Source organism: Quercus suber, unplaced genomic scaffold, assembly GCF_002906115.3.
Source record: "Quercus suber isolate HL8 unplaced genomic scaffold, Cork oak 2.0 scaffold_296, whole genome shotgun sequence".
Taxonomy (NCBI): Eukaryota; Viridiplantae; Streptophyta; class Magnoliopsida; order Fagales; family Fagaceae; genus Quercus; species Quercus suber.
This window is the reverse complement of record NW_027069752.1, coordinates 276,888-302,784: the sequence shown is the minus strand read 5'-3', so window position 1 is coordinate 302,784 and position 25,897 is coordinate 276,888. Positions and strand designations below refer to the sequence as shown.

The window sequence follows — 25,897 nt, the reverse complement described above, 5'->3', positions numbered from 1 at the left end:
ACCCTTTTGCCATTTCTCAGCCTGTTTTGTCCTTACCACCTCGTTTGGTTACTGAGAAAACGAAAAAGAAAAACACAAAAAATTTTTCTCACTCACTCATTCGCTCACTCAGCAAACTGAGATTTGAGGCGAAAAGAGAGAGGGCAATGGCGGAGGTGAAGATGTGCTGCAACGCGAGCAGTATGGAGCTGACGCCAGAGGAAGAGAGGATTACGATCCGTGACATTGCTTTGGCCTCCGAAGCTAATAGCAAAGAGGGCGACACTTTTTTCTTAATCACTCAGAGGTAAATTTCTCAAATTTGTAATTTTGTTTTTGTTTTTTGTTTTATTTTATTTATTTTAATGTTTTTTGGTTATGAATCATTTCAAAATTTCAATTTTTTTGGAAAACACTTTTTTGGTATAAAATCGAAAGGATTGTAGGAATTTGAGAGTTGTGAAACCGAAATCCTCAATTTCAGTATGGTCTTTATGGAAGAGGAAAAAAAAAAGGGTGAATTTTCAGTGTTTTTTTTTTACAGTTTTAGGCTTTTAGCTTGGTTGTGAGGGCTTTTCAGTTGAAATGTTTGTGTGTTTGTAGTACTCTAGGGCTTCTATTCAACATTTGCAAATTGGGTCTGCCTCAAATGCAGCTTTTCTGGTCTCATAAGAGTGGGTGGAGGGTAATTTCATATTCATGGGTCCAAAATCCACTGGGTGTGTGTAAGTTTGTAACTTAGTAATAAAGAAAAAAGAAGAAGTTTGGAGTCTGAGGACCATACACGTTTAGTATGGTAAAGGACACTAGCTATATATGTTGGGAGTGTTTTTGCCCTCCTTTGCCCATATAATGGGACGAGGATGCTTCTGGGAATGAGCATAAACTGCGTAACTTGTCAGGGGTGAATGCCCCTGAATTACTGGACAATTGGTTCTGGCAAGTGGGGTCACTTGCCTGTAGGTTTTATTGGCTAGAGGCTAGTCCAATGGGCTCTTCTTTAGAAAGGTTCCCTATGCTATCGAAGAAAAGGGGTGAGGTCACGGGTTCAAGACTCACGGAGTGCGTGTGTAACTTACCACACAAAAAAGAAATGCTACGTTGGGGTGTTTTTTCAATGGGTGAGTTCTTGTATTAAAAAGATGTGGGTGAGTTTGTGTGTTAAAGTCTCATTGAGTGTGTGTGTAACTTACCACTTAAAAATAGCAACCCCACTATGTTGGGGTGTTTTAGATTTATTTGTGGACAAATTGGATATAATTGTTGTAGCTTTATACTTGGAACATAGCTTGCTATTCTAGAACTTGGATGTGGCTCCATGGCTTGAATTTTGTTATAGATGAATTAAAACAAACTGCTTTTTTTTTTTTTAGGGGGGGGGGGGGGTGTTCATTACTTCATATTTCATGTTTTGTTCAGTGTAGGTTAAGTTAAATATATGGTGGGATTCATGGAGGTAACATTGCTCCTTTTTTCCATGAAGCCATCATGTCCAATCTCTTTGAGGTCCATTTTGGAATTTGGTCCTGATGTTACCTTAACGATGTGGAGGAATTTTTGAAATGAAAAGCCTCTCATACAATTAAAGCCCTAACATGCAAAGAGCTTTGTGGCTTAGCAGCACTGCCTGAACTCCCCCAGAGGGAGAACTTGAATTCAAATCCCCCTCTTCACCACTTGTTGTAAAAGCCGAAAAAAAAGAAGGAACAATCAAAGCCTTAGCATCAGCTGTTACCTTAATGATGCGGCAGTTTATTTATTTATTTATTTTCAGCACTCAATAGCTAGTATCTTGTGGTATGTTTTGCTGTCTATAGTCTGAAATTCCTTGTGTGCTGCTCCCAATTTTCTGTCCTTCTAGATTTGGGTTATATTAAATGTGAATATATTTTTATTGTGTTTATAATTGATTTCTACAGATGGTGGCAGCATTGGATTGAATATGTGAACCAAGACCAGCCAAACAATGCAAATGATGGATCCTCATTGACTGATCATGGTGATTTTGTCAGTTCGAGTTCTCTAAAGAGGCCTGCTGGTATTGATAATTCTGATTTAATATATGATACAGCATCTGAGAATTCTCGTATGGTTATTGAGATTCACGATACTCTACTAGAAGGCCGTGATTATGTATTGCTTCCGCAAGAAGTTTGGCACCAACTATATTTGTGGTAAGTTAAGTGGGAATGTACAAGATTTTGGATGTGAGAATGTCCTTCCATAATTTGGTTCCATTTATTCCCTGTAATTCTTAGCATTATGCTATTTCATATTAAATGAAGATGGTTAGCAACATATTTTATGTTAGTTCTCTAATGTTGATTGCTATTACAATAAAATACTAACATCATGAGTAGAAAATATCAGCAGGCTACTTTTTGATCAATCAGTGTATGTACTTTTTGTCTTGTTTTATGAAGGAATGCTGGAGAAAATTCGTAGCATTCCTTTCTGGTCTATTAGAAAAACTAGAATGAGAAAATAGTTTCTTGAGCTGTAATACACCGCTGATAATAGTGTCAATGATCTTCGGAATCACAATATGTTTTTGGTTTAATGATCTTTCCCATACCATGGGGCATGGTATAAAATCCTCCCTTTCCTTGATTGAGGGTAAAGATAAAAAAAATTTGAAATGTTCTGATGTGTTAGAAAAAATGTAAACTGGAATGATTTCTCAGTTGGATCTAGAGTTTAGCCATTTGTTATATGAAAAGAGCTCTAAATTTAGCAAGGTCCCTCTTGATGACATTGTGGTGAACATATATGATGTAAGGTGCTTGATCAATCCATAATCATCTCTATACATTTTTTTATTGGTATCTTACATATGCTCTTAGTGGGTTTTGCACCCACAGCCTCACCCTTTATCCCATTATTGTGGGAGGAGGAAGTTCCATTTGATTTAAAACTCATTGGCCATAGTCATCTCTACATAATGATATAGACTAATTAAAATGATCCTCTATCCTCGTAAATATAGAGGTTTTATTTGCAACCTCATGCTTTTATTAAATATATGTTTACTTGAATACATTTTAGCTCCCTTTGTGTAGTTAGCAGTTTCAATTTGATTCCTACAATCTTGATTATTTCAAACAAACCATTTGATATAGTCCAAATTGTTATGGAACCAAACTTATGAAAATCTTATTCAGTGGATTTTTGTATGAAGTTATATACTATCTGGTTAATGTGGCACTAATGGAGACTGACATGGCACATACATGACATGAAGAACATTCAACAAAATCCTTTGCAACCCCCAATCACTCTGCTTACATCTCACATGCTTTTCTTTCACTTAAATCTCTCCATGTTTGCTTATTTGGTTGAAATTCAAAGTTTAGTGGATCACTAAAAATTGTTTTCCTCTGACTGATTTATGAAATCCAAATTAAAATCTGCATTGACTCATTTCTCAGATCTGTGTCTCTCCTTTTCATCCTGATTAAGTGAATGCAGTTGAATAGTAAAAGAAAAGATTGCACAGAAGAAGCATCCGTCAAGAACCATTTCCGTTTATTTTACTCCAGATTTCTCCATTGCCTCCATTTCTTGTCATATATATATATATATATATCAATTCATTGTTTTGCCTCCGTCACCCACTGCTCTCTATTTTTTTATCTATTCTCCCTTCCCTTTAAATTTACAACACAAAAAAGGAAAACCAAAAAATATCTTTTTTTTTTTTGATAATTCCAAAAAATATCTTCCTTCCACAACCTTATCTTTTCAATGCCTTATCCATTTGATTGAAATTTCAGTAGATATTATGTACCTCTTTTAATAAAAAAGAACTTATAGTTTTATTCAATACATAAGTTGAAAATTAAACGTTAAAATTTTTATTATTTCCTGATGTGGCACATGCCATGTGTCATATCAGCCAAAAGTAGACACATCAGCAATTTCCATTGGATTTGTAACTTTGTTTGACAGAATGATGGTACAGTAATAACTTAAAAATTTTAAGAACTTTATTGCAACTTTTAGATTTAGAGGGACCAGGTTGAAACCATCCTTAAACTTCAAGACTAAATATTTTACCCATGTTTGATATGAATGGATGAATCTATTAAAACTACTTCTTGTATTTTCTAGTCTATCATTTACATGAAGCATTAAGGAGACAATTATAGCCTTCTGCGTGTCTTAGGTATGGTGGTGGCCCAACACTGGAACGGAAAGTAATCAGTTCTGGTCTTTCTCAGACAGAGTTGGCTGTTGAGGTGTATCCTCTGCGTCTTCAGTTACATGTGATGCCAAAAGGTGACCGTTCTACTATTAGAATAAGCAAGAAGGTATAATATTGAGACCTCATTGTTTATATGACTTCCTGTTAGTGCCTGTTGCACCTCTCTTGTTACAAGGTATATGCATATTGAATTGTGTCTTCAAACTTGGTGGGCAGGAAACCATTGGAGAGCTTCATAGGAAAGCCTGTGAAATTTTTGATCTTAACTTGGAACATGTAAAGACTTCATATATCCTACCTACGTGTATAACTTGTAGTCTATTTTTGATAAATATTCATCTTTGGGAATCTTTTCTTTCAGTCTCAGGAGTATTACTCTGTTGCAGGTGTGCATTTGGGATTACTATGGCCGTCGAAAACATGCGTTGATGAATGACATGGATAAGACGCTTGATGATGCCAATGTACAGATGGATCAGGATGTAGGTTTACATTGCACACTTGCTATCCTTTTATGACTACTATGTTTTCTCTAAAGAAGTCACTTAGCATATGAAATAAGATTTTGCATTTGACGTAATTGCTGTTGAATATCTAAGGTGCAGTTCTTAAAGTTAAAATTCATCCTTGCTTTTGTGAGTGATAAAGGCTAAATTTTTTGTCTTGTCCTTTTAAATGTGCTTAGAAGGCTCTCATATAATTCCAAGTTGCTTGCTATATATGTTTGTTATGGACAATTTATAATAATATATTCAATAAGTGAAAAACTATTTATTGTATTCTATATTAGGCCAAAAACGGAACAGTGAGCCATGCAGTTGATATCAATTAGGCTGGTCATGTTCCTGGGGGTTTGAAATATCCAGATAATGCGCTTCCTCTTTTAAGCAATTAATGGATGGATGGTTGAAACCTGAGTGCTTGGTTTTTTGAAGGCTTTTTTTGTATAAGACTGTTTAGTTTGTGGTTTTATGATATTTTTGAAATGATATAAAGTTTTTGATTGGTTTAAGATCAATTTTGATGTGGTAGGGAGGTGGTTGTTAGAAAAAAGTCTTGTTGGTGTCCATGCATTCCTTAATATAGAGGAAACTCTTGATCCAGATGCTCATAGGGCTTGGTCATTTAGGTTGCAATGAAAGACGGTTGTCAAATGATTTTGGTGATTCAAAGTTAAGATTCTTCTTTGCTTTTGAGGATTGAAAGTTTTTTTTTTTTTTTTTGAATTTATCTTCTCCTTTAAATTATGCTTAGAAGGCGGTCATACACTTAAGGTTGCTTACTCGATACTCTTGTTGTGTTAGAAATTTCTAATAATATATTCAATAAGTGAACATATATTTATTGCATTCTTTGTAAGGCCAAAAACAGAACAGTGAGCCATGTGGTTCTGCTGCTCATTACTAGATGTCCCTTGATTGATAGTCATGTTGATGCAGCCCCAGCATAATTGTTATAAGCTTAGTTGCCTCATTTATGCTCTGTCACTCTCTGGTGCTCATTACCTGTGGTATTCAGGACAACTCTCTGTTGATGGTCAGCATGCCTACCAGTGTTGGTAAAAGCATGCTTTATATGCACTTTAGTGTAAAGCGCAAAGCCCCAAGGCTTGGCTCCAATGCTTTTGCCTCTAAAGCGAGGCACATTCAGAGAAGTGCGATTTAGGCACAAGAAAAGCGCTTTTTCAAAAAGCTGAAAGCGCTCTTTTTTGAGCTTTTTTATATTTTTCAAAAAAAAAAAGAAAAGAAAAGAAAAAACTAAAATTGAATTAAAACTATAGGATCTTGACATTATTGATATAAACCATTGATTTGGCATATTTTTAGTCTAACTTATCAAAAAAAAAAAAAAATTTTTTTTTTCTTTGAGTGTAACTTTTGCTAAAATCCACAACCCCTAGTTCTTCTCTATTTTTATTTTCATTTTTTCTTGGTTTTTTCTCCCTGAAACAATAACCCACCCAGCTTCTTCTTCTTCTTCTTCTTCTTCTTTTATTTTTTTCCTTGTGAATATCTGCTTGGTACCAATTATCATACTCCAATTATCATACTGATTTGTCCTGATATTCTTGGCTCATTCATAAAAAAAAAGTATGATATAATATATTTGTGGTAATTGTTTAGTTACTTTAGTAGACTAATTCTTAAAGACTTGTAATTATTAAGTGATTAAATTATTAACTAATATTAGTAAGGGTGAGGTTTGGGTCTAGTGTCCAGTTGCACTGGACTTGTTGAGATTATAACACGTATCCACTTTTGAAAACATGTTACCATCTTAACGGGTCCAGTTGACGCAGGACAACCAGAACGAAAACTAAATAATAGAAAAATAAAGGGATATGACCTAGGAGTCAGCACCTAAGCCTTACTTGGAGTCAGCACCAAGCGGGGAAACCACTAGGAGTCAGCACCTAGGGTAGACCTGGAGTCAGCACCAGACCAAAGAAAGACTAAACAGCCATTGTTTTCATTCATCAAAAATCAACTATCTGCTCAAGGAGTACAATAAGTTGCTTATAAAGGATTGCTAAACCCTAGTTCTAATTGGTTAGGAAACCCTAATTGCCTTATTATAAAAATAACCTTACTTCTAAATTAAAATACTAAAAGCCCAATAACTAAAAGCCCAATAAACTAATAGGACCTAAAACATAAAAATACAATGGGCTTGCAAACATAAATAATACTAAATAATAATCTTCTTGTGTCTCCCTCATCATTCTCCTCTGGTTGGAGAAAACTCGACCTCGAGTTCTAAAGTGTTGAAGGATTAGGATGCTGACAAGTAACACTTGCTTCAAATCTAGAATCACCTTAGGGAGCACAGGGAAAAGAAAAACCTTGAATTCCACCGCATCAAACTCATTTGGAATGACAAAATCAATGTGTGGAATCAGTATAATCTCGTCTTGAACCTTATGAACCATAGGAAGCACTGTAGTTTTAACCTCTTTAACTTCACCAAGATGTAGATCTTCAAGGACTGTGGAGGGTTGATCAGAAACACATTCAACAACTTCAACTTTCACATCATGTGCACCCTCTAATGTAATACTCTCTTTAGGCGCCATCTCTTCACCTTGCTGCTCTTCAATAGATTCATTTCCCTGCATGCATGTTAAAGTAACACTTGTTGAGGCATGTACGTTTGTGTCAACATTAGACTTTGGTGTTGCTAGAGGATTCTCAACGACTAAGATATCATCGTCAATGTTGTCTCCTATTGGGGCAGCAAGAAGTTCATTGTGATCTAGTGTCCTTGGTTTCCCAATTGAATCGGATTGAGTCTTCTTGTGTTGAGCAATCCTGTCTTGAATGTCTTTCATGAGCTTTACAGTTAATTCTGTTACTTCCCTGGTAGATATTTCCTTGGTAGATTGTTCAAAATTGCGTTGAGGACATGGAATGGGATGAGAATGAGGATTCATCGTATTTGCTTCAACTTGAAAAGCACCACACTGAGATTGGGGTAGATACTTAGCTCGATAGTATGGTGACAAATACTCATCACAAAGCTTTTCTTTCATATCTTCCCACACAATGATGGCAGGTTCATAATCCACATAGCGGAAATATTCAAGCTTCTCCCAAAACCTTTGTGCGTGACCTCTTAACTTCAACTTGGCATACTTAACCTTTTTATTATCTGCCCAATTTGCTTGCTCAAAGAATTGCTCCATCCCATTTATCCAGTTGACAAAATCTCGTGGATAAGTATCATCACCATCAAAATAAGGTGCGTCAGATATTACCATGATGCTCTAAAATAGTGTTTCAACAAATAGCTGCTGTGATTTTCTCCTTGTCAGTGGTTAACTTACTGCACTTGATAGTCACGGGCTTGTCTCCTCAATTGAGTGGGTCTAATTGGACAAAACTGGAAGTTTGGATCGGCATTCACGGTCAGCGATGCTCGAGGTGCAGATCGGAGCTCGCACGTCAGATCGCGGTGATAGGGCTGGCGAAGCATGAAGCAGCATGGTGAGAGCGGTGTTGACAGCAAGTTGGCGCAGGTGGTTCGCGACGGCGCAAATCCAGTATTGACATCGGCGGCTCTTGTGGGCTTCAAACTCCTCTGTTTCTAGTCTGGTGGCTGGTGGGTCAGCGGCGGCCAAGTGTTGATCTGTGGGTTTCGGCGGATGATGGGTCAATCTCAGCGGTGGTGGTTGTTGGGTTCCACGGTGGTGGGTGTTGGATTGGAGTCTTTGGTTGGCTTGAATATCTAGTCTTCTGATGGGTAGCACAACTATAGGATAGCAGTTTTTTTTTTTTTTTTTTTTTTTTTTGGGTATGTGATTTTTTTTTTTTTTTTCTGATTCTTTCCTGCGGTAATTCTTCAACGGATTGGTGTTTGCTCTGATACCAAAACTGACGCAGGACAACCAGAACGAAAACTAAACAATAGAAAAATAAAGGGATATGACCTAGGAGTTAGCACCTAAGCCTTACTTGGAGTCAGCACCAAGCGGGGAAACCACTAGGAGTCAGCACCTAGGGTAGACCTGGAGTCAGCACCAGACCAAAGAAAGACCAAACAGTCATTGTTTTCATTCATCAAAAATCAACTATCTCCTCAAGGAGTACAATAAGTTTCTTATAAAGGATTGCTAAACCCTAGTTCTAATTGGCTAGGAAACCCTAATTGCCTTATTATAAAAATAACCTTACTTCTAAATTAAAATACTAAAAGCCCAATAACTAAAAGCCCAATAAACTAATAGGACCTAAAACATAAAAATACAATGGGCTTACAAACATAAATAATACTAAATAATAATCTTCTTGTGTCTCCCTCATCACCAGTGCACTACATGCACTGGACCTAAGCCTCACCCTTTTAGTAATTACTCATAGGGAATTATGGCTATTAGAGGTTTAAGAAAGGATATTACGTGGAAGTACTCATATCTGATCCAAAAAATTAAAATGACTTGACTTGCAATTTTTGTGTTAAAATTGCAAAAGTACGGCTTATATAAATGTTTTTTTTTTTCAATTAATATGATAATTTGATTGTTGTAGTTCTCGTTAATAATTATTTTTAAATTTATTAAATTATTCTTCTAGAATGTATGCTTCACTTGAATCAATGCGCATGCTTGCGCTTTGTGCCTAGGCTCCAAGAGGCCTTTGCGCTTAAGTGTGCCCTGCGCATTTACCAACACTGATGCTGCCCGACATTAGCTTGCAACATCTGAACACTTAGTTTCACGAGGTGCAGCCTATTTATGAAGCCTTTTTATTAATGTGCATTTGCCATAAAATGATCTATTTCTTGTAATTTGTATTAATTTTGTCATGGTTGGTGTTTTTCCTGCTGAAGACATTATCTGTAGAGTCATCTTTACACATGAGCGCATGCACTGTTACAAAAACACCAAAACAGGGACAGTCATGTAGTACATGTATGCATTAAAATTTGAGAAAGTCACATACAGTAGAAGATGAAATAGCCTCACCCCCTATAATAATCATTTGGCTATTTTTCCTTCTGGCTTCTATATATTTGATAATGGCCATCTAGTTAATGTCATACTTTTTCTGGTTTTTAACAGACATTTTTCTTTTGTTCTTTAATAATTTAAAACAGATTCTGGTGGAGGTCCTTAACCATGTGAATGGTACTGCACTGGCTGGTTCCATATCTTCTATTCAGGACAATGGATCTTCACAGAGGGAAGCTACTTCTTTTCTTATAGAGCCGTCTAAGTCAAGCTTATCAATTGCAGGAGGCTTGTCCGCCAGTAAGGGTGCAGCTAGAAGCAACGCGATGGAGCTGCCACAAATTACTAACCTGACTTCTCCAGTAAGAGAGTCGGATAATGCATACGGTACCAGCGGCGTAAGTACAAGGGGTGCTACTGGTGGTTTGACTGGGTTGATGAACCTTGGGAACACTTGTTTTATGAACAGTGCAATACAATGCCTTGTTCATACACCAGAGTTTGCTAGATATTTTCGAGAAGATTATCATCAAGAGATCAACTGGCAGAACCCTTTGGGCATGGTTGTAAGTATCATATACAATTATAAAATTTATTACTTATAAAAATAAAATTTAAAACAATTATAAATGTGAAATAACTGATCTGTTGGCCAGTGAGCTTTAGCTCAAATGGCACTTCCTCCCTTTGTAAGAGCAAGGTGGAGCTTGAGGTCATGGGTTCAATTTCCAATGGGTGCATGTGTAACTTACCTATATACAAAAAAGTTAAAGACAAGGAAAAATTGATCTTTTTTTATCAAAGCCTGATTAATGATTATAAAGCCTTTTGAGATTTTATGTGAAAGCTAGAGTTTGGTGTCTAAGGCACTGTAGGTTGAATTTATTGGATTAGTTTGTAGGGTTTTTGTTTTGTTTTTCCCATATATATTTATTCTTTTCCATAGTTTTGTAAATAATTTTTGGTCTTCAAGGTGCCTTTATTTGATATTTTTAAAATACTACAATTCCATTAAGATCCAGTACCCTTTGTGGCTTTGTTACATACAAGTCCTGATCCCTCATGTTATCTCATTCTCGGTGTCCTTTGTGCATGAATTATTATGCTCACCTTTTCTTTTCTCTTTATAAACGAAACACAATGCAGCCATCAGTCATCAGAATATGAATTAATATGTATTTGACTTTTTGTTTGAAAGGGCACTCACGTTTGAGTTTAGGTTTAATTATTTATTGTTGTGTGGATTGCATCACTGTTGAAGTAGGTTGTTTATTTTATTTTTTTAATTGTGTTGATTGCATGGTTCTATACTTTTTACTTTTTTATTGTTTTTATTTTTAATCTATAATTCCTTGTTTTGCATCAATGAGAAAGAGTGAGTTGATTCAAGTTGAGAGAACAAAAAAGGTGGAGGAAATCCAAAAATAAATAAAATAGAAATAAATAAAGGTCATCTCAATTAAGGAAGTAATAGAAAGTATGACTTTGGATGAAATAGAATGTCAGAAAATAATACATGCCTGACTAGTTTGTTAAGGATTCATAGCCGACCCCAAAATTTTGGGACTAAGGCTTGGCTGTTGCCATTGTCGATTCCTTTCTTTGGCTAACATAATATGCTACACTGATGTATCCTGGTACAACTAAATAGTAATAAATTATTTTGAAATTTTGTTCCAAATAAGCTTATTTGAGTCTAGAATTTTACATAGACTTGTGTGGATTTCTATTGCGGATCGATTTTTGATCTCTAGTGCTAGTACTTGTGAAACTTTGACTTTGAATTCTATAGATGGATGGTTTTTGAGACTCTTTTATTATTCTTATTATTGTAAATTTTTTATAAGTAATGATATTTTATTGAAAAAGAAGACTACCTCATAGTCAAAGAACATAAAGAAGTCTAAAGAATTATGAAGAATAAGTTGTGATGTAAACATAGCCACTCTTTGAAATGTACAATGGAAATGCTGGTGGTGAAACTCCACACATGGGTATCAAACATAGCTCTAAGCAGCAATGTTTGCAATTGAGTCGTCGAACATTTTGCATCTTCAAAAGTATGTCAATTTTTTTCCCTCCACAAGGTCCACATCAATCATGAAGGAAATAGATTCCAAATATGAAGAATGTTTCCCAAATCAATTCCTCCAAGTAAATGGAAGATTTTTTTTTTTTTGATAGATAATGAAAAATTTTACTAAGAAAAACATAGCCAACCCGAGTACATTGGAGATGTATTGTGGGGGCAAAAATCAAGAACCAAAAATGATCAAGTAACAAAGGAAGAGAAAAACAAGAAAAATGCGACAGGGCCACACTAAACAAGGAGAGTGTGTAAGAAAAAGGACTTAATCTCTAGCAAGGACCATTCACATCCCTCAAAACAGCAAGCATTTCTTTCCCTCCAAATACACCACATCAAACAGTGCGTCACAAGTCTCCAAAGATCTATATTGTGATGCTGCCCAAATTTACCTTGCCAAGATTCAAACACCTCAATAACCTTAAGTGGCATAACCCAATGCAGCCCAAACAAACAAAACACCAACGCACAACTCACAAGCTAAGGGACAATGAAGCAAAAGATGATCCACCGACTCTCCACACCTCTTACACATGTAACACCAATCAAGAACAACAATACGCCTTTTGTGAAGGTTATCAGTTGTAAGAATCTTACCGAAAGAAGCTGACCATGAAAAGACAGCAGGAGGAACCTTTGATTGCCACACCAACCTCCAAAGGAAAGAGAGGGAAGGAGGGTAGAAAGAAAGATAAAAACTACTAGCCTCAAACCCTCCATTCTTAGCTAGCTTCCAACAAATCTTATCAAGGCCGACCCCCCGCACTTTTGAAGAATAAACAATTTCCATGAACAGGTCAAAAGATTCTTCCTCCCAATCTTGCGGAGATCGATGAAAATGAAGATTCCAATGTAGCTTCCCACTAGACCAGCCCATAACCTCTGCCATTGAAGAATCCCTTGCCCTGCTAAGACCGTAAAACTCATTGAATGGAAGATATATGACTGTCCTTGGTAAAACTCATTGAATCTTGAAAGAACTAAAAACATAACTTCACAAAGCATGAGCTAGAGAGCAATGCTCCAATAGATGATCGACTATCTACAACACCAACCTGCTAAAGTAAAACCTCTCTTCATGAGATTCTCAGATCTAAGGATCTTACCCCAAGATGTTGTCCATACAAAAAACTCTCCTTGGAGCCTTAACACACCAAATACTCCTCCAAGGGAAAGAGACTGCACTAGTACCATGTAAGACAGCGTAGAATGAATGAATCTCAAACTTACCACTCCCATTCAATGTCCAACTCAATCTATCACAACCTTCTCTCATAGAAGTGTATGCGTAAAGAAGATTTATGAAGGAACGTAACAATTCGAATTCCCAATCATTAAAATCTCTGTGAAATCTAACATCCCAACTCCGCACCTTCCCATTTATCTGACCAAAAATCAATGATTAAATTGATGGATCACTGTCTGAAGAGCATACAAACAACTCTGGAACAACTCCTTCAAAGGACGATTCCAGCACCAATTGTCATTCCAGAACTGTACTTGAGTGTCATCACCTACATCAAAGGACGCGTAGTCTATTCGATCCTATTCTGATACATTTCCATAGGCTACAGCCATGTGTCCCTTTAACAGGTTTCAAATCCCCCCATTTCTTGCCATATTTTGTAGCTATTATCAATCTCAGTAAATGTGTTTTCCATCTTAAAGTGCCATAACAGTTTCCAGTTTCGCAAGAGAAACATGGGTGGAAAATCTCCACTCAGACCCTTTTCCATCCTCCCTCATTTCCACCACACCAAACAAGAGAAACTCTCATTTTGCATCCTCCCCCTTTTTTATCCAACCTAATGGGACTCTGATGCCAATTTTGATGTAGGATCCTTTGGAATTTAGCACGAAATTAGATTTCTTGATGAGATCATGAAGGGATCTTGAATAAGTTTTGATGTTTAAGGGTTTAGGTAATGAAAAGATTGGATCTTGAATATGTTTGATGGTTGTTTTTCTTGTGTTCTATGATTAGATGGCTGTGATGAGTGGTCATTCTTTCTCTCCTCTCATGTAATTTTTAGATCTTTGTACTTTTTGTTGATTCCCATCCATCCTTAGTACACTACCTGTGTACTAAGAAGGCTTGCTTCTTGTTAATTTTTCGTCAATAAAGTTCCATAAGACGGGAGTGGTTGACTTTTTTGACCGGGTCCATATTGTATCTCTAGAAATCCATATGTATATCTTTGGTTGATTTTTTCCCGGGTTATTCAATTCGATGTAGGTGATGGTACTAGGGTAAAATTTTGGCATGACTTGTGGTGGTTATTTTCCTCTTAAAGAAGCCTTCCTGGAGTTATATAGAATTTTTCGTGATAAGGAATCTTCTATAGCTGAGATTATGCATTTCCCTAATGGGATTCTTCATTGGGATGTTCAGTTCTCTAGATCAGTCTAGGATTAGGAGTTGGAGAGCATGACTGCTTTTATGCATTTAATTCATTCCACCTTAGTGAAGGGTGAGGGTGTTGATAACCTCTGTTGGAGGCTAGTCAAGAGTCAGGGTTTTGAGGTGCATTGGTTCTACCAAAGGTTCCTCCTAGGATGGTTTTCTTTTCATGGAGTGCTGCCTTAGGGAAGATTTTGTCTATAGAAAATTTACGAAAGAGAAGTATTATTTCCTTAGAATGGTGCTATATGTGCAAACAGAGTGGGGAGTTGGTGGATCATTTGCTTCTTCACTATCCCATAGCTTATGAGTTATGGGCAATGGTGTGGATTTTGTCTGGTCTTGTATGGGTTATGCCACAGAGAGAGTCCTTGATTTGTTGGCAGCATGGCAAGGTACCTTTAGTAGACATCAAAATAGAGCTTTTTGGAGGGTTGTGCCACATTGCATTATTTGGTGTCTTTGGCATGAACTGAATGCGTGATGTTTCGAGGGAAGTGAACGGACATTCTTGAGATTAAATCTCTCTTTTTTCACACTTTACTGGATTGGAGTGTTGCCTTCAAATCTCCTCCCTGTTATTCTTTATTAGATATGCTTGAGCATTGTAATTTGAAAGTTTGAATGTACTGCTCCCTACGTACACAGCTGGTGTACATGGGATTATATTTTTGGTTCAATAATTTTTCTTTACTTATCAAAAACAAAATGTCACACTTATTTCTGGTAGATATTCTTTCTATTGAAATAAATTTGTTGATGAAAATTCTATCATGAGTATAACTTGATAATAGTGCTATTATGCTATTATTCTTGTGAATTGATGTAGTCATTATGTAGGGTGAGCTAGCTCTAGCTTTCGGTGAGTTACTTCGAAAGCTGTGGGCACCTGGACGGGCACCAGTTGCTCCTCGATCCTTTAAAGCGAAGCTTGCTCGCTTTGCACCTCAATTTACCGGATACAATCAGCATGATTCTCAGGTTTAGTGCTTGACTTGAAGCTTTTATTCATTCCATGGTTTCCATGCAATTTGCATCAGTAAAATGGTGTGTTATTTTGTCAGGAGCTTTTAGCATTTTTGCTAGATGGTCTTCACGAAGATCTGAATCGCGTCAAACACAAACCTTATATGAAGACCAGGGATGCTGATGGCCGACCTGATGAAGAGGTTGCCGATGAGTATTGGGCAAATCATATTGCTCGTAATGATTCTATAATTGTTGATGTGTGCCAAGTGAGTATTACATTGATATATTTTAAATCTAAACTTGAGTGTAGTTTATGGTTTTGTACTTCTTTACTGTATGCAAGCACCCTCTTTCTGGAATCAATTATTCTTGTATGTCTTGCTGTTTTTGGGGATGGGCTACTTGGACTCCAGGTCAAGCTTTGGGGGCAAATCTCTTGCTTATAGGTTGCAGGCAGAGTTCTTCCACTTATTAAATAATATTTTCACCTTTGACATACTCTGCACTGAATGTATAGGGCAGTCTATCTTCGGTATACACTGATACTAGTCCATGTTTATTTCTCATGTGAGAAGCTTCGACCTTGAAGAACTTGAAAAAAAATGGTTGGATCTTGGGCAATGTCCTTGGTTAGATCTTAAGCTTCACTAATAGTGAGAGACAATCAAACTTATAATTCTAACCAAATTTTTTTTGGTTTTGCTTAGATTTTCTGCGTCCATTCATTAATGTAGCATAACAATTGAGCTTAAACAAAAAAAGAAGAAAAAAATAGCTCACACCAATCTTTTGGATTCCCATAAAATGGCAATGGAAACTTATCAGGATTTAAGGATTTGGTAACTAGTTTGAAAAAAGGCTGTTATGTAACTTATGGTTAGGCTTTTATTAGTATTTGATGGTTGGGATACTGGTTGGACGTTTGGAAGCTAAAATACAGAGGTAGAAAGTAAAAAGTTAGAGAGAAGACAGAAAGAATCTAGCATTAAACAGGCATAAAATCTAAGTCTTTAGGCATCTTAACCTAGATTATATCACACATTGACACATATCAAACCATTCACCAAAGGAACTAAAATTGCTTCTTTGTCATTGCATCCTCAAGATTTTTTTATTTTTATTTTTTGATAAAAACGAAATTGTATTAATCAAAGATCCAGGTACACTGGGGGTGTACATGGGTAGCAGTTCATCAAACTCTTAAATTACAAAGATCAAGCATTTTTAAAAATTAGAACATGGAAAAAGATTAAAATCCGAACTCCAATCCCGCAAGGTGTGGAGAAGGAAAGATTTAATTTCCGGAATAGACCGTTCCTTCCCCTCAAAACATCTTGAGTTTGGTTCTCGCCAAATTCACCATAAGACACAATATGGTACAGCCCTCTACAGATTTATGCTTCAATGTCTACGGAAAGAACCTTGCCAACCTGAAAATAAATCAGTAAGATGTTAATATGGTGACAATATAGACTTGAAACCCAAGTAAACGTGTTCTGGAAGCCAGTAAAACTGTCCTATCAGACCTACTGAAAACCTTAATTGAATTTGTAGGATGATTCTTTAGTGTTTTGCTTTTCTGGATAGTAGTCTTGGTAGTATTGTCAAAGACCTCCATCACATTGTAATTATTGTTTTGGGTCTAGAATCTAGATATGGTTTTAAGCCTCTCCATGCTAGTATTTGAACTTGGTTGACATTGGTATTGACTAACAATATTCTATGAAATCACTCATAAAAAAAAACAATATTTTATGAAATCTTACGCTGTAAGCATTAAGCAAGTTGAATAAAAACTGTAGCAGTAACTTGTATGTGTTTCCTTCTGGCACCAGTAAGTGCCAATTTCTTGGGATGTTTATACCATTTTGTTAGTATTTTTCATTGGAAGAAATTTCCCAGGAATAGAGGTTCCATATGTCTCCCATTGTTTCTAGGATATTCAAGCTTTCTTGTTATAGTAATGTCTCTCAAAATAGAGGAGATGGTGCTGCTTATTCACTCTAGAATATTCAAGCCTGTTGTCCATATGTCATTCGAGGTAGTTTTCCAGGAATAGAGGTTCCTTATGTCTTCCATTGTTTCTAAGATATTCAAGCTTACTTGTTATGGTAATGTCTCTCAAAATAGGGGAAAGGGTGCTGCTTATTAGCTCTAGAATATTCAAGCCTGTTGTCCATATGTTTTCCTTCATTTCTTCAATATTAAACCTCACAAGTTTCTCACACACAAAATCAGTATTGTTTTTATTTTATTTTATTTTATTTTTTAAAATTATATATAAGAAAAGGTGTTGTTTATCTTTACTGTTGGCTGTGGTGATGACCCTTTGGATAATTTTCATCAGAAATCTTTAAGGTTTCCTGGTTTCTTATCTTTTCATCCCTTAAGAAACTGTTTGGACTCCATTTTGGAAATGATTCTAACTGTAAATAACTTGATTTAAAGTCAGGTTGTCAGTGGTCCTTGACCAGATGTTTTCCAAAAATAGTCTGTATCTTTAAACAATATGTACTCTTATAAAACGAAAATTCTCTGCGCAATATGTTATTTTGTACAGAATACATTTTGAGATGGATTAAGCTCATTATCAGTCATGTTTTTATTAGTTGGTGCAGACTCGTTGGAGTCGGACTTTGAATTCAAGTATTCAAAACCAGTATATCCAAATTTAATCTAAAATCCAATGTGTTTTAGAATTTTACATTTGAGTTTGAATATGACTGAAGATTCGAAATTCAAATAGGCATTATGAGTTTTTATTTTCTTTATGCATTTAATGTAACTAGTAAATTGCCCGTGTGATGCACGTATATCGAATGGATAATTTTGTGATATTTTATGTAAGACGGTTTTGGATAATATTGTACATATTTATGAAGAAAAAATGAACTACATTAGAGTAAAGAAATGTATACATTTTGAGATATTAAAAATTAGTTTAGTAGTTTCATTGCATATTTGTAGCCTTCTTAAGGTAAGATTATTATTTAAAAAAAAAAAATCATGAAACCAAAAATAAATACAAAAGAGTAATAGGACCATGAAAATCAACTAATTTGTGTGGTGTTCACATATTTCATACCATGAAATGAAAGTATATCCTACTCTCTGACCGTCTTCCACTCATCGATAATTCAACATTAAGACATGGTGTAAACAAGTGTGTATGCATGTATCTTACATATGATTTAAAATTAAACCATGGCAGAATATGACTTTACATTGTGCACCAAATATTCTCTCTACTTATATACCTAAAACAAAAACTATCCAATCAAATTACCTAAACCTAAATCATATTTAAGCCCCTAATTTAAAAAGAAAAAAGAAAAAAAAAATTACTAATAGGGGTTTTGGTATCTTGATGGTGGTGGGAAGCCAATATAACGAAGGTAGTGACCCTTCAGATTCCTCTTTCTCGCTCTTTCAAATGTTTTGTTAATCTTAGGTCTTTTATTTTGGTAATATATAGTGAAATAGTGCGTTTTAGTTAACAATCCACAACAATTTTGTATCTTTCTATCTCTCTCAAGGGTCTTATCTCGTTAGTTATTACTATTAGTTTTACTTATTTTATTTTATTATTATTTAAAAAAAAAAAAAAAACTAAAACAGTAGGTATGGTAAAAGACATGACAAATAGAGAAAGATGTGGTGTAAGTTTAGGCAATTAATGAGATATTAATAAGATAATAGTAAAATAAGTTAATGTGAATTTTTGAGTAACAGTAAAAAACACTTAATGAAAGAGGTAAAAAGAGGCTAAATGCAAAATTAGAGCGCCACTTGGTAGGATCTCATGCACTCCCGCATGAGGTCTCTGCTTATATATATATATATATTGATTTGGGAACTCTATTTAAAGGGCCCAAAGTAAACTATTGTAGATAGTTGGTCATGGATTTATAAAATTTGGGTTCGAAGTTTTCTTTTGGTGCTTGGTGGTGACTCCAGGTTTCCTACCTTTCTCATGCTTGGTGGTGATTCCTAGGTCCTATCCTTTTGTTCTTCTTTTGTTTCCTTAAACACCAAGTTCCCTTTTGAGAGTTCATTGTCCTGCATTATTGTTTTTTTTGTTCTATGGTTACTTCCTGTTATCTTTTGCATGCTTGGTGGTGATTCCCAGGTCCTATTGTTCTTCTTTTGTTTCCTCAAACATCAAGTTACCTTTTGAGAGTTCATTGTCCTGCATTATTGTGTTTCGTGTCCTACAGTTACTTCCTATCAACAATACCTCCATTAAAAGTATAAAAGAATTTAAATCGTTATAAATTTTACAAATCAGTTCAGATGAAGCTTGGCTGAGATAAGTTGAAATTACATTGTTATAAGTGCCCCTTGTCTTCGTCTCAAAGCCTCATAACTTTAGTAGGGTTGATGTATGAAGCTTGGCTGAGGTAAGTTGAAATTACCTTGTTATAAGTGCCCCTTTGAGTTTTCTCACGAAGCATCATAACTTTAGTGGGTATGATTGATTCATCCTATTTAATAGTAAATGAAGCAGGGCATTCTTTATTAAAAATCTAACTTTCCAATGCTTATTCTCAAGTTCTAAAGTTTCAAGAAAATGGCTAATCATCAATTTATTCTTTCTACAAAAATGAAATATTTATAATATACCAGTAATATTTTAGTGGATAAAACTAGAAGTAGAGGGATGCTAAGTTAGAAATTTGGCATGACACTCTAGAATCTAAAGGTTTTTGATTAAGTAGGACTAAAATAGATTACATGAAATGTAAGTTTAGTAAAAGTAGAAAAAAAAAAAAAAAAAAACGAAGGGTGGTAAGACTTGATGGTCAAGAAATACTAGAGATCAAACACATTTGATATCTTGGATCGATAATCCATAAAGATGGAGAGATTGAAGAGGATGTCAATCAAGATAAGAGCAAAAATACATAGGTTGAATAAGAGATTTGGAGTTCAATCCCCGCCTACACTAAAAACCGACTAGTGTTTTGGTCTGATGATAAAGAGCTATTATTAGAAGTGGACGGACGCTATAGGATGAAACTATCTCCAAAAAAAAAAGAAAAAGGATTCCTCTTTAATTTGAAAGCTTTTCCTATCAAAAAAAGATAAGAGAAAAAAAACATATTAAGTTAAATGTAAAATTGTATAAGATTGCTTTATGACTAGCATAGCTCTATGGTACTGAATGTTGGGCGGGCTCTATTAAGAAGCAACATACTAATATATTGATTGTAGTTGAAAGGAGAATGTTAAGATAGATAAGTGGAAATACATAAAAAGATAGGATTTGAAGTGAGGAAATCTCCTTAAAGATAAGGAGGGTAGCCTTTATTGATGAAAATATGAGGGAGAGTCGCTTGAGATGGTTTGGTCATGTTTAGAGGAGAGCGATTAATGCATTGGTAAGGAAGAGTGAGTTGATCCAAGTCAAGGGAATGAAATAGGTAGAAGAAGACCAAAAATAACTTTAGTGGAAGTAATAAAAAATGACATGTCAATTAAAGAAGTAATGGATTTCTTTAGCATAGAGTATGACTTCGGATAAAATAGAGTGGAGGAAAATAATACATGTGGCCATTCCTGGCTAATCTATTGAGGATCTATAGCTGGCCCCAAAATTTTGGGATTGAGGCTTTATTGCATAAACATTTTCATCTTGTAGAAAATCTAGAAGCTAAAATAATATGATCTTTATATTATTATATGAAAATTTTTTATTACATTATTGTGCTTTAGCCTTAGTATTATGGTTCAATTATGATCTATTCAGATTTCTTGCCCTAATTAATGTAAAATGCTTCGGGCTCGTTTGGTAGTTGTGTTTAAGTATTGTTGTTCAAATTGATGTAAAACCTGTGGTTTAAAAAGTGTTGTAAAAACCCTTGTTTAAAGTACTCATTGCAAAAAATTTGTTTGGTACCGTATTTCAAATAACATTTTTTAAAATGTGAAAAAATATAATTGTGTGTTTGGTATGTATATATGTCTTCTTTATAGTAGTAATGGCTGTAGAGTAAAAGAATACTATTTTATTTAAGGAGAGAAAAAAAGAGAAAAAAAAGAAAAGAGAAGTACAAAGAGGTGGACCCATGGGAGAAAAAGAAAAAAAAAGGGTTGAAGCGTGAGAGAGAGAGATTGGTCTTGTCAATGGGCCTTACAATTTTCAATTTATTTACAAAAGACCATTTAACAACGTTACTTGAAAACTAAAAACTAGTATAGATGACTTTTCAAAATACATGTTTTAAACACCCTAATTTGAGAATTGTAACTTAAATACCCATAATTAAACATTGCTACCAAACACCTTCTTTTTTTTTTTTTTTTTTTTTGGGCCCATAGTTTTCAATGTTTAAACATTGAAAACTGTTTGAATATCTCTACCAAACAGGCCCTTAGAGTCAATGATCATAAGTTCAAATGGAAATTTCTTCCTTGTAATAGCAAGGTGGAGGATCCGGACATGGGTTTAAGATCCACTGGGTGTGTAACTTACCAATAAAATTGTGAAAGGCTTAAATGAGGTTCAATTAGTACAATTTATGCCTCACTTTTTCTCACATTAGATAAATCTCCTAATCACATCCTGCCACAGAGCATGCTATTGATTTTCATTGTTGTCATCTCCCCCTCCCCCCCCCCCCCCCCCCCCCCCCCCCAAAAAAAAAAATTATTTCACCTGCCTACTAATGCTTTTGAACTTATACATCTAAATTGTCTCCATTACAGGGCCAATATAAGTCAACATTGGTGTGTCCAGTATGCAATAAAGTCTCGGTCACATTTGATCCATTCATGTACCTCTCCCTACCTCTCCAGCAGACCATCACCCGCACTATGACAGTAACAGTTTTTATTTGTGATGGAAGTGCCCTGCCATCATCTTGCACTGTGACTGTCCCCAAGCAGGGACGTTGCAGGGACTTAATCCAGGCCCTTAGCAGTGCATGTTCCCTGAAGCACAGTGAGAAGCTTTTGCTTGTTGAGGTTTGCAGCAGTAAACATTCTGAATTTTGTGTGTATGCGGCTTAATTTTTATATGTTTAATCAGATTGAATTATACAAATGTTTTGTTCACAGATACGAAACCATTTGATTCAAAAGTTTTTAGAAGATCCTCTAATAATGTTGTCCACCATCAAAGATGATGACTACCTTGCTGCGTACAAGATGCCAAAGTTGGTGAAGAATACAAAACATCTTCAGTTAATACACCGCCGTAGAGAGCAGTACGTATAATTTCATGACACTATTTTAATCAGTGACAGAAAAATTTGGGCTGCTTTTTCTATCTTTTATCTCTTGTTCCAGAAGGCAGGGCCTCCAGAAAACTGGCAGTAGTTATTGAGTCCAATTTTTTAAAATTATGTTGGCTGCTTTAATTACTACATCGACTGCTTTATGCTTTAACTATCATAGATATCCTGAAGAAACAAATAGTTCCATAGTTAGTCAAGATTACAGTTTCTCTTTTTCATTTTTTCTGTGACCAAAATTGTCTTCAGTCAAATGGCATCCCAGTCTAATTTTAGTTTTCAAAAATGAAAAAACGAGAGGAAAAGAAAATGACATCCTGGACCAAAAGGATGCCAGATGGTGGGTGGAATTGATCCAATGCTAACATGCAATTATCAGTTTAGAAAAATACCAATTTCGAGAAGTTTTTCTTGTGTTGAGCCACTTTCTAATTTGTTCTTGTATATTTTTGTGTCTTAGGGAAACAAATGATGCCCAAACCACATCAGGGTGGAAGCCTTATGGAACACCTCTTGTCTCATCAATCTCATGTGATGATATAATTACCAGAGGTGATATACAGCTACTTGTTCACAAAATGCTTTCTCCAATGGCAACAACTGAAAGCCGAAGAAAAAATGATATTTTTGATACTAGCATCTCTATAGCAGCATCAGACCAGAGTCATGATATCAGTTCTGGTGAAGCATGCACTGATTCCTCTATGTCAAATTCAATAAATAAGGAAAGCACTAAGTCTGAAGCAGTAGCGTTACTGAAACTACCTCTTCAGTTGGTTGATGAAAGCAATGCTTGCATTGATCTTTCAGTGGGAGAAGATAAACCTGTTAGATTGTCCTCATCATCAACTTCGATACTAGTTTATGTTGACTGGTCACAGAAGCTTCTAGACAAGTATGATACACATTATTTAGAAAATTTGCCAGAAGTGTTTAATGGGCCTCCTAACAAGAAAGCTCGTACTGAACCTCTCTCCTTGTATACATGCCTGGAAGCTTTTCTGCGTGAAGAACCATTGGTCCCTGAAGATATGTGGTTAGTTTCTTTTTCTTTTTCTTTCTACTTGTTCTTGGTGTCGTCATTGTCAATGTAAATGTTGTTGTGTGCAGGCATGTTGTTCATGATGGACTTTGATTGATATGGTGGTGATCCTACCTAAGGGTCAAGAATTTAAGATTGATATATAAACTGGTGATCCAACAAAATTGTATTTCTTCTAGTTGGTGGATTGCATTACTGACCAACATTGCTTAGTTGTTCAAAAGAATGTTACTTTCTATTGCCTTATGCAAATAATGCTTACTGTCTTAAGACAAAATACAAATAGAAATAGGGGTATTGAGACTGAATTGGTGAATATCAATGGTTTCAATCTTTCAACCTTTTGGGGAGCAACTTGCCCCTTTGACTAGTGCCTTATGATGGTGGTGAAATATAAGAAAATGTGAGTTAACCTTGAAACACCATGTGAATTTGTAAGTCATGTCTTGCAAATTTAATGAATGCAAAATGCTTTCCTTGGTTACTTAATGGAACAGCTCTTAGTTTATGTTCTCAGATTTTGTTTTTTGCTCAATCATTTTTTGGTAGTGCAAAAAGTCTTTGTACTTACGAAGCATCCTTGAATGAAGAATGTTGGATTTCCACTACTTTGCACTTGCTATTGATATTCGTGGTCTAAAATTCTTATATCAATATCTAAACTGTTTGATCAATACAAAAATCCTTTTGAAAGAATGGCTACCTGTTGAACAACTAATCTGATTTGTTTGTGTATCTGATGAAGGTTCTGTCCTCAATGCGAAGAGCGACGGCAAGCAAGTAAAAAGCTTGATCTATGGAGGCTTCCAGAAGTATTGGTCATCCATCTAAAGAGATTCTCATACAGCAGGTCCATAAAGCATAATAAGTTAGAAACCTTTGTCAACTTCCCCATTCATGACTTTGACTTGACAAATTATGTTGCAAACAAAATCACATCCCGACGGCAACTCTACGAACTGTATGCTTTAACTAATCATTATGGTGGCATGGGTAGTGGGCACTATACTGCACATATCAAGGTCAGTGAAAAAGCTTTGTACCTCTTTCTCAAAGATTTTGTCATTTTCCCCCCTCCAAAGATCAGCTGCTCTCTCAGTTGCAAACTATTGTGGTTGACACTGATTTGGGTGTTGCTTTACTAATCATTGTTGATGTCTAGTGTCTTTGTTATACTGAGTACATATAAACCTTTAGTCCTTCACCTTTATGGCACACCATTGTTTTTTGTCCAATTTTAGCCTGCAGATGTGGATAAGCCTTTCTACCAACTAACTATTCAGTTTACTTTTTAGTGGACTTTTTCTACTTTTTCCAGTATTTTGTCCTGATATATACTTTTTTCTATTAAGTGCAGCTTTTAGATGAGAATAGGTGGTACAATTTTGATGACCACCAGGTATCACCCATACACGAGGAAGAAGTAAAGACAGCTCATGCATATGTCCTCTTTTATCGAAGGGTGAAGAATGATGGTACCTCTGCTAGCAATGGGGCACAGTCCTGTGCAGGCGGCAATCACGTTAGCTCTCAAAAATGAGTCTGTGGACATGTATGATTCTCTTCAAACGAGAGAGCATTACCCAGGTGTGCATGCATTAATTTTGTGACTTTTCTTTGAATTATGGAACTTTACAAGCCTTTGGCTGAAATGATTTCACACACATATTTAGCTTTGAGTGCTAATGCTTGGAAATTGTCTTACTTGAACTTACATTTTGACATTTTAGTACAATTTTAAAGGCAACTGCCAATCAAATTATGAGAATAAGCGGAATGTTCTTATCTGGCCTTGATGTACCAAGCAAACAAAAAGAAAAGAAAAGAAAAGAGGAAGGGCCAGGATGTAAATTTTATGCAGCTGTTGCTTCTAAAAATACTGAGTTTTAGTTGATGGATTTTCATTGATATTTTAGTAAGATCTGGCTCATGTTTGGCATATTGCAGATCCCTAGGCAGTTTACTGTATTGATGAGGAGTCTGATTCTAGTGATGGTTATGATGGCATGTTAAGTAAGCATGAAAGAACTAGTCCTTTGCGGTTTTGAAGACGATTTTATAGTTTCACAGCCGCAAGGCTGCTCAAGGATTGATTGGTCATCACATTACACGTCAAGGAGCCTCCTAGTTCACTTTCGTGGGACAATTTAAGCGTGGCATCTTAAAGACCTGAGGATTATACTACTTTATTTTGTAAAAACATACCAGTCTGTTTGTAAGCCCATGTATGAACAATCATCTCTGACTACTTCCTGGAGTTTGAATTGTTTAATACTGCAAAAACTCACAGGGGGTCATAAAATCAATCACTGTGGTCAGTTTGGTAATTTTGAAGTTTAGGAAAGCATAAATTCCAAACAAAATGTAATTGTAGAATAGTCCAATTGACAGGATGTGGCTCAAAGAGGTCTATTTTTTGGGTTTAAAGGATGATTCTTCCCTCTCTTACCTTCTATAATTCTCAAATGGATGTGGTTGTGGACCTTGAATTGCAAAGGAACTGAATGAGCAGAGTCGTTTTACTTCTTTGTATAA

The 25,897-nt window shown here is 35.6% G+C and overlaps 1 protein-coding gene across 2 annotated transcripts; it reads left to right on the top strand.

The window, feature by feature from the left end:
- On the top strand, nucleotides 1–25,897 carry LOC111993086 (ubiquitin carboxyl-terminal hydrolase 5). Of its 2 annotated transcripts, XM_024024940.2 has the most exons (15): nucleotides 1–286; nucleotides 1,899–2,153; nucleotides 4,145–4,289; nucleotides 4,400–4,459; nucleotides 4,570–4,665; nucleotides 9,776–9,806; nucleotides 9,915–10,195; nucleotides 14,957–15,097; nucleotides 15,181–15,351; nucleotides 21,794–22,051; nucleotides 22,145–22,293; nucleotides 22,781–23,356; nucleotides 24,108–24,384; nucleotides 24,720–24,949; nucleotides 25,310–25,897. In XM_024024940.2, the coding sequence occupies exons 1-14, from the start codon at nucleotides 147–149 to the stop codon at nucleotides 24,900–24,902; spliced, it is 2,763 nt and encodes a 920-aa protein (XP_023880708.1). In that variant the 5' UTR covers nucleotides 1–146; the 3' UTR covers nucleotides 24,903–24,949; nucleotides 25,310–25,897. The 2 variants fall into 2 exon arrangements, with proteins under 2 accessions (XP_023880708.1, XP_023880707.1); XM_024024939.2 differs by having other exon boundaries at nucleotides 9,776–10,195.

What these genes read in the sequence shown, in the direction of transcription:
- LOC111993086 (XM_024024939.2), top strand. Translation starts at nt 147, where the DNA reads ATGGCGGAGGTGAAGATGTGCTGCAACGCGAGCAGTATGGAGCTGACG. An exon ending in TAATTGTTGATGTGTGCCAA is followed by an intron (nt 15,352 to 21,793) that starts GTGAGTATTACA and finishes TCTCCATTACAG; the next exon opens with GGCCAATATAAGTCAACATT. An exon ending in ATACACCGCCGTAGAGAGCA is followed by an intron (nt 22,294 to 22,780) that starts GTACGTATAATT and finishes TTTGTGTCTTAG; the next exon opens with GGAAACAAATGATGCCCAAA.